The sequence below is a fragment of the Helobdella robusta genome, assembly GCF_000326865.2.
Source record: "Helobdella robusta unplaced genomic scaffold HELROscaffold_12, whole genome shotgun sequence".
NCBI classification, from domain to species: Eukaryota; Metazoa; Annelida; class Clitellata; order Rhynchobdellida; family Glossiphoniidae; genus Helobdella; species Helobdella robusta.
Genome location: NW_008703664.1, coordinates 169,510 through 182,205, shown reverse-complemented (window position 1 = coordinate 182,205; position 12,696 = coordinate 169,510). Strand labels below are relative to the sequence as shown.

At 29.7% G+C, this 12,696-nt stretch overlaps 1 protein-coding gene across 1 annotated transcript; it reads right to left on the bottom strand.

Moving 5' to 3' along the window:
* Positions 1–307: 307 nt before the first annotated feature.
* HELRODRAFT_167653 (hypothetical protein) lies at positions 308–2,928 on the bottom strand (the record flags this gene model as incomplete). Its single annotated transcript, XM_009013408.1, has 6 exons — positions 308–360; positions 431–596; positions 1,283–1,371; positions 1,726–1,990; positions 2,257–2,354; positions 2,907–2,928. 6 exons carry the CDS (start codon positions 2,926–2,928, stop codon positions 308–310), a joined length of 693 nt encoding a protein of 230 aa, XP_009011656.1.
* Between the last annotated feature and the right edge of the window lie 9,768 nt (positions 2,929–12,696).

Sequence of the window (12,696 nt, the reverse complement as noted above, 5' to 3'; positions counted from 1 at the left end):
AGAGAAAGTCATGTTCTTGCTCGTCATCAGGGTTGTGGTTGATGATCGCTTTGACGAGCGAGTCATTCAAGTGATATGCATGCAATATTTCTTTTGCAAGCTGTACATTACCCCTTCTGCAAGCCTTTGCAAACACTTTAAAATTATATTTAATTAAAACTGTCAAAAACTTCTGAAAAAATTTAAATTATTAAAACAAAACCAGATTTGTGTTCCTTTAAATAGGTGATTCACAATTTTTATATTCAAATGTATTTTGTTAAAATAACTCTCTAACTCTTACAAAAAAAATAAATGAATTTAATTTTCATGATTTTAATCTACCTCCTTCCGACTCAGTTTTTTTCATCAGGTTAATATCTGAAAAAGTAAGTTGAATCTGAATAGCAAAAATCTGAACAAAAATCTGAATAGCAAAAAAAAATCCAACCAAGTTGCATCTGCAACGATTCAACGCAATCTGTGCTGTTGTGCTCAATAGCAACATCAATGGCCATCCTTCCAGAATCGTCTCTGATGTTCGTCTCAGCGCTGTACTCAAGTAGCAGGTCCACGAACTGCTTCTTGTTTTCTTTTGAAGCTATATGCAAGGCAGTCTGGATGTATCCATTCGATGAAATTTTATAAAACAGTAAAATAGAATTTCTTGAATGAATAAATGAGCTTAAAATATGGAAATGAAAGCATTAAAATTTCAAATTCCATAACCAAACACAACTCAAATAAGCATTAACATAAGATGAGCATGTGCACAGATATCTTAAAAAATAATTATTAATTAAAAACTCAATTGGGACAACACATCCAACCATTCCATTGCACTGAGGTCCACACTGTATGTTGGGATTTGCTGTAGAATAAATAATTATTGAAAAAATTATCACTGTTAGATTTATATTATGTAATTACAAAAAAAATACAATTACAACAAAAAATTTATTTATTTATTATAGCTTAGAAGTAAGATAATATTTCATAAACATGGCATGCTGATCTCCGTGAAATAATTAAACTCACAAATAACTGATTTACAACAATGATCTGAATCAAATCAATCCATCAATCGATGGATTGATTTGATTGATTTGGATTGATCCTTCAAGATTTCATCCATTTTTTGTCAGGTACCAATACTTTTTTATCTTTGCGACTAGATTTAACGGTACACCTCTAATCTAATCTGTAACATCATCCATTCATTTTTCGGCAGGTCTCTTATTGAATTCCTCTTTCTCATTAGTACTTGTCATCTGGCATTCTACAAATCAATCCAATTTTTTACTTTAACCATTTTGTAAAATTTTTTCTGTTTTTCAGTCTGGTTACATGAAATGAAGATTGCTCGCATAAGCATTGTTTCTCCGTATACACCTTTTGAGAAATTTTTTGAATGGTTGTTGTTAATTGTTGTGCTACCGCAAATACACAAACTGTAAACTTGTGTCAGTTTTTCTAATTTAATTTAATATGAAATTCCACACTGTCTTCAATTTCTCTTAAAATCATTACTTTTATTTGCATCTGATAATAATCTTTGCCGCTATCGAGTGTAATCTCAATCAATGAACCACTGTCTGTATACAATCTGCATTAGTTCCATTGAACATTAGCAGATCACAACAAAAGACCTGAGATTTTTTATAGATTTTTCTCTAACTATCATCTATGATTTGATTTGTAAATACTAACTAAATCTAACCAAAATATAAAATAAAAATTAAGAACCTCCAGCCATGAGAAGTAAATGGCAGCACTTTAAGCTGTTGTTAGTGATTGTAGTGTAGAGTGGAGTGCGTCCATAAGAATCCTGGTTGTCAATTGAACATCTGGAAGTTCCTAATAACAGAGATTCCATTAACTCCGCATTGCCAAACAGAGCTGCCTGATGAAGCAACTCACTGCAATCTTCATTATCGTTATCGTTTTTGATCATTATTTTTCTTATCACACTCCAACTTTTGAGTATTATACACTTCTTTTTGTTTCTCGTCTGAAGAAGGTCATAAAGATGAATAAATCATGTAGATGTTAATATTTGTTTAATTTAATTTAAAGTTTATTTTATATTTGATTTAGTTTTATGGTGAACCGAAATGCAAAGCCCAAAAAGTTAAAAAAAGTTTTATTTAAAAAGCTGTTTTCATTGGTGATCATGATGGTGAAAAATGTCCATGAGAAAAAAAATATGATTTACTACATTGATGATTGATTTTGACTTTAATTAAACTCAAATTAATAATCGAATTGAATTTGAACCTGAATGCCCTGAACCTGAGCAACGCTGAATGGTTCAGTTTCAGTGTCAGTTTCACTGAAACTGTGTTGTAGTCTGTAGTGAGAGGAAACAAAGTGAACTGAATGAAGAATTGAATCAGATGGAAGGAATGATAATGGAATCAAAGACAATATCCAAATTTTTGAAGAGTAAAAATGAACAAAATTGAAACAGTCTTGAACAAAATTGTTTCAGGTTATGAACTTATATTTCAGTTTTTCCGAAAATATTTTATAAAAAACTTCCTTGCGCTAAATGTAATTGTTAGCCCGAATGTTGTTTGCTTTGTTTAAAAATGAACTTAAAAATAAAAGAGTTGTACCTTAAATATATTATAATAAATAAGAGCTAAATACTACTACTCAGATACTTGAAAAATATGCTCAGCTCATTACATTAACGTTACTCAAATGACACTCAGATGATATCTGTTTATTGTTCATTTGATCATTTGCTTATCTTTATTTGATTTAATAATTTTGGGGCAGAAGTTTAGTAAAGCTGACGTTAAAGAAATTGCCCAAGAGTGGACATGATCTTTTGGCTTTGACTGACAAAGCTTCCATTTAAATATGGAACATATTTTGTGACACGGATACTTTCAACCTCCGATATACACTTATACACTCACACACAGATGCATTGATGTTCATTTTTTTTCTGAATTTTTCAGGGGCAATTAAATGAAAATGGAAAAAATAATAAAATAAATAACTTTATATGTAATTAATGGTGTAATTTGGTTACCGATGTACTGGAATAGGCAATTGAACCTGTTCAAATTAGCAAAATGAAGGCATTAATCTAAATAGCTAATGCGGTCTCGAAGCGTAAAGTTTGTGACCATCACGAGTTGTTTACCTGCTTTTTATAATTAATTTATTTAATTAACTGTCTTGTCAATGTTCAACGAGTATAAAGAGAAACCAACATTCTCTCTTTTTGTTTTTTATCAGTATTCTATAGTTATATAATTCTACATATTAGAATCAGTTTGTTCACTAATAATAAAGATAAAAAATGATACTTTAATATTTTTAATCAAATTGAGACGTGCTAGTTAAAATCATGACCCTGGTAAAATTAACTTCTTGTTAGTGAAGGAAATTGTGTTTCACGTTGAATATCCTTAAAATTGGGTTCAACGAATTGATGCCAGCGCTTTGTAGGGCGAATAGCTGAATGTGGTCATATGCGTTACTTTCAAATTGAATGGATGTTTATAAAATTGCTTTAAAATGTTTGGAACATCAAGAGCCAGAGATGACATTACAAAGAATTGATTCATTATAACATAACATTCATCTTAATGTAAGGATCTTAATAGGTAGGTAGGTAGTAGTAGGATGTAGGTAGCTATCTTAATGTGATGGATGCATATACCTAACATCCACGCCGGGCGCATGCAGTGGCACCTACTACATTTTCTGAATGAAAATTACCTGAAATGTCATGATGTAATTGGGGTCTAGTTTAAGTGAAAAAAAAAAACAGGAAAACACAAAAAAATTAGAGAATGGATAGAAGAAAGAGATAGATAGAGAAAAATTTTTCACATTTGCAGTTTCTCATAAACAAGAATTTATAAATTGAAGAAGCTAAGTTTCATTTTTCAGAATTATGATCACATCGTATTACACATTTTGATATGTTTGATAAAAGGGCAAATGTAAATTTCATTTATAATCTTTTATTGAATTTTATTTTTTTGAAAAAAAAATAAATTGAAATGGCCCGCTATATATATATTGAAGGGTTTCGTTTATTAAAAGAAGAAATGAAAAAGTTTTCAAGTGGAAAGATAAGTGATTTGAAAACTGAAGAAGCTTAAACGTGTTTCACTTCAATGGCCCGATGAAGATGTCAAAAATTTAAAATCACTAGCGGAAAAAATTACGTGGTATTCAACATTCCTGTCATTCAAAGTATCTAAATAAATTATTTGTTTGTATATTGTGTGTGTGTGTTTGTGTGTGTGTACATGTGTGTTACTCATGAATGAATTTCGCTATTTTTATTTGCATTCATTTGTCAAAAGTGCATTTTAATTTCCGCGCCATGCAACGTAAACGTACCACAAAAATATATTGCATCATGCCTTCCAGCGAGTGCGCATGTGTGGATACGAACTCGTCAATAACTTTTAATTACGACCTCACTTACATATTTAGCTAGTATTTGAAGATATTCAGTATCATTTTTTATACTTTTTCACGTATCAGTGTTGCAATTATAAGTTAAATTTGAGTTTTAAAAATCTGATTGATACGATTTAATCAGTGCTTTTAAGTTCATTGCGCTTGAACAACATCCACACAGAGTTTCGTCAGCGTCAATTAGATTTCTCATCTCTAAGGAGTTGTTGGCGGATCGACTGAATTTAAAATTCAGAAGGTGGGGAATAATTTTATTAAAAAAGTTCTAACAAATGTTAGTTTTTTAAACATTTTCAAAAGTATCGAAGCTAATTAAAAATCACTGAGCCGGCCATCTATATTTTGAAGGCTTCTCTCTTCATTTGTTGCTTGTAATTTGAATCCTTCATTGCCGGTAGGAAACATTCAAGAAATTGTTTGTACAACTTGTGCACGTTCATAACATGTGTTGTACACGCAAGTGGAACATGTTGTCCAAATGTTTCCATGTTTGCTCATGTTTATGAACTAAAGAATATGTTGATGTAAGTATTGGTTTGGAGTAAAGTTAGAGCTGGCTTCAACATTAATTTGGTCCCTAATTTTTGCTAGTAAATAAATAAATAATTTGATAATATGCTGCTAAAATTTTGATATTTTACAAAATGAAACATGTTTCGATTCTAAATATGCAATATTGCCGAATGCGTTTGCTTGTGTATTTATTTGAGCGAATGAGTTTGCTAATGGATGTATATTGCTCTGCTCCACAGAGTCTGATCATGATAAAAAATATAGGAACGTTTGAGAAGACCAACCAAGTATCGATATTCAAACGGTGTAACGCATATGGTACGTAAATATGTACATAAATAATTTCTTAATTAGATGGATATTATGTTATTTTCAGTGATTGTAAACGAACTCTTGCGAATATTTGCCTCTCCACGCCTCCTACCATCCAGCAAACAAATTTGTTGAAAATGTACAAATTGAAAAAGGAAATAAAAAAAAACAAACACGGAAAATAAGAAACGAAAGCTCTTAATCACGTGATGTACATCAGCCCGTTAGGAAAGTGAATGCTTAATGCACTTTTATTAGGCTGCTAACTGTGAAATCATTTTTTAAAAAATTTGGTTAAGTAGACCTAACATGGCACACACAGTGGTCTCGATGGTTAACATTAACATCAAAATGTCGTTGTATCCAATTCAGTATCTTCATCTCCTGTATGCAATGCATTCAACAGTGTATCTTGTCTGCAGTGTAATGAAATGTTTCATTATTGTGCTTGAAAAGGAATAATTGTTGATGTAAATTTTAAATTATTGGTTAATAAAAATAAAATTAAATAACTATAAACAAACAAAACAAACTAACTAACTAACAACTATTTCCAGCATAGAGAACATAACAAAAAGCACATAACAAACTACAAACGATGACAAACAGAGAGTGAGCATCATTATCCAGGCCGATAAATTGATAATAAACAGCCATGCGTTCATTAACAACAACAATTGCAACCTGACTGATATATAGGAAGTAATGAATGAAAATTATTAAAAGCATAAAATATGGATATGAGCAGAGGCGGGTTTGAACCTGGACTATTAATATAACGCCATCCCCTTTTTCTTGAGTGTCGCTGTAGGCCTCATGGAGTCGTGCCTCTTTCAAGCAACCAATCATGCTTCAAGAAATAGTTAAGTTATATAGATATGTTACATGTTATGTATTTGTAATCAAGAGATGTTAGGTAGAGTGCAGACGGCGTTGGTGTTTTTATCGCGGTCCGCAGTCATTATACGTTGGAAGGATTCTCATATATTTTCATTTTTGTGATGTGTGATTATGTAACAATGTTGGGAATGATTGCAATGATTCTAAGATGGCAAGTTGAAAAATATTTAAAACAAAATCAGTTGATGTTGATGATTAGCAAGTCAGTGTATGATGAAAGTGGTGAAGGTTTAAAATAATGTTGATAAAATAATGTTGAAGAAACATTTAATGACTTGTTGAACTAAATTTTTAATTCAAACATCAATGCCAAAAACCCGAATAGCTATTTGAACTTCTGAAATACTTTTTAACTGTGCTGGTAAGTGTACTGTACATAGTATTATATAAATTCTTTATCAATAAAAAAAAACTTAAATATAACACGTCAATGAAATTATTCTTACAATATTAACTAGTTGTACACAATGGTAATGAATTTGTGCCACCTTAGTATTAAGACTGTATGAGTAAAAGAGGATAGTAAGTCCATCAAGTTAATTAAGAAGAGACAGGAAGAATAAATAATGGAGGCAATCTTGAGACCTGTATGGTGTGTAGACTAGACATGTTGACATGTGTCGTTCGTGCTGTAAGGAGATACCGGAATATGTTTTGTGTATTGTGTTTATAAATTTGTAGTTCATTATACTTTCAGCCGAGATATTAAAAAAAGTGTCAGTTATTGGGTGAAATTTGTTACATTATAGTGAAATAAATAAACGAATGTATGAAAGGTTGTGTGGAAGTAATCAAATAAAATTAAAAAGCCTTGTAAGATTGATTTAACACCCTGTTTGCAACGACCAAAAAAATGATTTTTCATATTTTGCATCGGTTTATTTCTGCTCAGTGCTAGATTTAAAGTTAGTAAAACTCATTATTTTAACAGAAAAAGCACTGTCTTACGTCAAAAATCGACCAAAAATAAAAAATCGCCAGCGAAATTTTGATCACACTACCACCAATTAGTCTCTCCCGTTAACATTTTGCCCCAGTCAAAATTTGAAAATTTTCAAAATTCCGCCATCGTTTCTGCTGAAACAAACAAATTTGACAGCTTCTAATATCCTTTAAATTTTTATTTCAAACTTGAATGAAAAATTTGTTTGCGTTTTGAAATAAAAAAAGGCATATCCTTCTTACTAGGTTTTTCTTTATTTATTTATTTATTGTAACACTTCTATATCTTTTTCAATAATAATAAATTTGTCCTTATTATAAATAAAAAGCCTGACAATAATAGTACAAAATTGATTCCATAATAAGTACAAAACTGGAGGAATTTTCCAAAAAACGTCCAACAATTACCAATAATTTGCTCAAATCATAAATGTTCTCCCTTCTCTGATCAGCTTTCTCACTGAAGCACCATAAAAATACAAAAGAACGAATAACTTTTTTATGAGAAGAAATCTTCCTCGCTGTCGTCGCGCGCGTGCATTTTGGATGCATCAGAGTGGAGTGCGGCAGCAATAAATGTTAATCCTCTTCTATCTAGTGAAGATTTTTGTAAAGAATGAAAAAATATTTCGACATAACTATTTATGTATTTATTTATGTATTTATTTATTAGTAAATCATATTTCCTTAGGTCCCAACCGTAAGTAAGAACTAATGCAAAAATTTATACACGCTAAAATTATCAGATTTGGTAACAAATTATAATAGCGGGTTCAAGTATCTATTAAAAAATGCTTGCATTTATATAGGTTTACGGTTGTAATTTTTTTAGTCGATGACAAAAGATGTTTAAGAAATGTTGATAAAGTTACAATGTGATTACATGAAACTATTGAACTGTATGAAGTTAAGAACGCAGCCGTTGAAATGACTCGCGAAGAAAGGAAATGAACTTCAAAATCTGAACGTGTCCTCCAGGATCAGGATGTCAGCCATCATCCTTCTCATCACTGATGCATCTACATCTTAATATTTATTTAGATTGTATGGTCCAGATGAACACCGAATTTTTTTGTTTCATATAAAAATATTAAAAAAATTTATATTTTTTTCAAAATATTAATAAAACCTCGATATTTATACTCTATTTAAAGCCCTCCAGAGCATATTTTTATGGCGCTGTACGAAGTGTTATTTTTTTTAATTTTAAACGTAAGTAACCTGTGTGAAACAAAAAAATTGACATGTAAATAAAAATTTTTTTAAATCGGATACAAGTAGCTTTGCACTGCTGACCAAGAACATTAAAGTTGATGATGATGTGCGTCAATGCAATCATGTCCTCGATGAAAAGTTTGTTTACTTGAGAAATTGGTTACTATATTATTTATGGGTTGAGTTCTCCAAATATTCTCAAAACTGTCAGCTTCAAAACATCGTTCGCTGTAGAATTTGTTGGCCTGAACACCTTGTTTGTAACGTTTAAGAATATGTAAATGTTACAAAAAACAAATCTCTACAAAGATGGTAATGGAAAATCCCATCCTCCTGCATAACTTATCATAATATTGTCCCAACAAACGCTCAACTAAAATTTATGAGCAGCTGTGATGGACAGTACTACACTACGTAACAAAATTAATTTATATTCATTCATAACTTCATCCCTTTTTCTATATTTTCACTTTGCACGATGAATGACAATTGTTGCTGCTAATTTTTTAAAACCTACTATTTGGAAAACACAAATATTATAACATTTTGCTTTCATGAAAACATAAAGGATATGAGTTTCTATTGAATTAAACATTTATCATTTGATCAATTTATATATTTATAGCATTAATATAAAAGTATATAAACAAAATGTAGGTTTACATAATTTTTCAAACATTTTGTAAAAGATGTGTTGACATTTTGCAATAATAATAATAATAATAATATTAATAATAATTTGTAATGAAGCCATAGAAATTATTTTTTCATTTGCATTCCAACAGATCATTTGACGTTTTGGATTCAATCAATCAACTCATGGTCTGCCGGTCGGGTTGTTCAACTGCACTTGCTTTGAATCATTAGATGAATGTAATGCTTCATTTGTGTACACACACACACACACACACACACACACACACACACACACACACACACACACACACACACACACACACACACACACACACACACACGTACACCTACATACACAAATACGGGTACAGAAAGAAATGCGTACCTTACATACCAAATATATGTTGCTATTTAGTGAACAAAGGACGATAGACGGTGAATTATCTTGTATTTTTCAATAGCTTTAAAAAACAACCTGCATCAAAAACAACGAGCATCTCACTTGCGGCAGTCTTAGTTTTAAGACGCAACAAGCATGAGGGTGCTGTTTTCAAAAATTCTTTTATTTGAGTATGTGAACTTTTAATTTTAGAAATTTAGATTTAAAATTAGTTTGTAATTGTAAGTAATATTAGTTGGAAAAACTCTTCAACCCAGCAAATGGCGATGCTGCTATGCAATCACACGAATACTCCACGTCATTCTTTAATTTTTCAATTTATACGCCGACCTACTTGCATTTGTTAGGCTTGCGTCATATTTGGTTATCAACAAGTGGAAATCTGCTGTACATTTTAATATCCATGTACGTACATGCTTCCTTATAATCTATCTTCATCAACAATTCTGAGCCATTGTTTTTTGAAAGACGTATATGTTGATTGATTTTGTATAAATATTAAATTTCAAATTTGCATATATTCAACTGATTTTTAAGTTTGATAATAAAATAAAATTTAAGTTTATTAAAACAACTACAACTTGTTAAGTTGTAGATTATTTTTTTATTTTTAAGTTTATCCTTTTTTTTATTACCTAGCATGAGCTGCTTTCGAACGTTGCATGTGCTGGAGTAATCTCGGTCAGAATGTCGTCATAAACTTCAACATTTTAAACCCATCACATGCTTCATCATTAGTTTAACAGCTCTAATATGAAGTTGCAAGCCGAACGTTTAAAGTATTAATAATGTTGTCTGAATAGGTGAGTGAACGATAAGACCTTATATAAACAACAAACAAAAACTCATTACAAATACACCTATGAACGATAGACTGAAAGAAATTAAAGAAAATTTTGTTAATCTAGTAACCAGTTTGCATTATTTCATTGAAACGAAAGTAAATTTTCGAAGTTCGGCTCGTTTTTGTTTTACCTTGAAAAATCAAACAAGCGTGTACAGAAATTTAAACGCGATGTATGTATGTATGTATGTATGTATGTATGTATGTATGTATGTATGTATGTATGTATGTATGTATGTATGTATGTATGTATGTATGTATGCATGTATGTATGTATGTATGTATATATTACATACACACATATAACGTCGTGTGAAGTGAGCGTATTTATATACGTGTGATTTAATCGAATCGTGTTAATAAAAAAAACTTCCTACGCTTGCTCAAATTTTTGCTTAATGAAAAATTTACTGTAAAGTTATATGGAATAAAAAAACAACTGACGTTTGCATCTGCTCTGCTTGAATCGAAACAATAAGGATGTTAATCATGCTTTATTAGCGGCCGCCATGCATACATCTTTTACTGTACTATATACAACGAATATTACTACATCTGATACTACAAACACAACTTTTACTACTACAATCGCTACTACTACTACTACTACTACTACAACCACTACTACTACTACCACTACTATTACTACTACGCTACTACTACTATTACTACTACTACTACAACCATTACTACTACTACTACAACCATTACTAATACTACTACTAATACTACTACTAATAATACTACTACTACTGATGCTACTGCTACTATTACTACTACTAATACTATTACTACTACTACTACCTACTACTACTACTATTAATGTTTGTTGTTAGTATTAGTATCATAAAGAATATTATTGAAGTTATAGGTGTTACCGTTACTACTACTATAGTATACTACAATACTATGTCAATGCTATTGAATACTATATCTATAGTATTAAATACTATATCTATAGTATTGGATACTACATCTATAGTATTGGATACTATATCTATAGTATTGGATACTATATCTATAAAGTACCCATATTTACTGTTTTCTTATTTTCTCAAGAACCTCCGCGTGATATAAAAATAAGAATTATGATTATATTATGAGATTTTTCGGTGAAAAAATCATAAATTTTCAAATCTCCAGTTGAAGAAAAAACCAATGTTTCAAAAAAGAAAAATTTTAAAAATAAATAAATAATATTATTTTCATTAATTAAAAATAATGAAAAAAATAATTAATAATTTTTTCTAAATTTTTATTCGCGGTTATGTTTGATGGTCAAAGTAAAAATTGCAAAACAACTGATGAAAAATTAAATAAGCTCATCAATTTAATTCGTTTCAGTTAATTTATTGGAATAAAAATCAGAAATTTATTTAATTTCGAGATTAAAAAAGAATTAAATAATTATTTAAAAAATTAAGAATTAAATGATTATTTAAGAAATTAATAATTAAATAAGTATTTAAATTTTGAAATAAATAGTTACTGAACAAACACGTCGTTGAAAAAAATGTCTCAAGTAACTTTGAAGCATTTGTTTGTTCAATGCACTGAGCTTCTTTACTCATCAGAAATTCATCAAGCAGGATTTGTTACCTATCAACTAAAATCATGTTTCTATGAACAAACATATCAAAATAAATGTTGTTTGACTTGAAAAATATTTATTTTTAAATAACTTAAAACTTAAAATTTCATTTTATCTCATTAAATAAAATAAAAAATTGCTTCAATTAATGAAAACATATTCATCTATAACTTTTTAACTCATTTAAATTTAATATTTTGATGCGTTACAAAAATACTGACCTCCAGAATTCAAATTGGATTCAGTTCACCCACACAACCTCCCTTCATTTGGCTGATTAACGTCTTTTGATAATATTTATTCTTTGAAAAGTAATATGACAGACAAGCATTCAAAAAGTTTTAAAAATTTTTGAAAAATTATTCAACAAATTTTTAATATGAAATGTTTAGAAGATAAAGGAAATTATTTTGCCCAAGATTTTCCTCATCAAAGACAAATAAATCGCTGAAGAGAAGTAAATCCTAAATATATAAATACATAGATGACGGATCGCTCACATTTGTGTCATGGTTGAATATGATAGATATCAATGATGATGATGGAGATGTTGATGGTGGTGATGCTTATATTATTGCTATTGTTGTATTATTACTAAGCAAATTCTTAAAAATGTAAAAATGAACATTTTTTTGAAAAATAAAATTTAGAAGAAAAATTGAAATGGGTTTTTAAAATAGATTAAATTTACGAGCGCCTGATTTAAAAACACCTGCACTTTGTAAATAAGATTTATCATTTGTCTGTTTGTTTGTTTTTCTTTCATCTCACAGATAAGTTGGTGTTTCCATAAGACGCTATCAAAATGACGCCAACTCAAATTGATACAAAAATAATTGGACCTTGAAAAATATAAAACATAATATAAATTTTGAAAATTTTTTTATTTTCATTTAATTTGCATGAATCAAA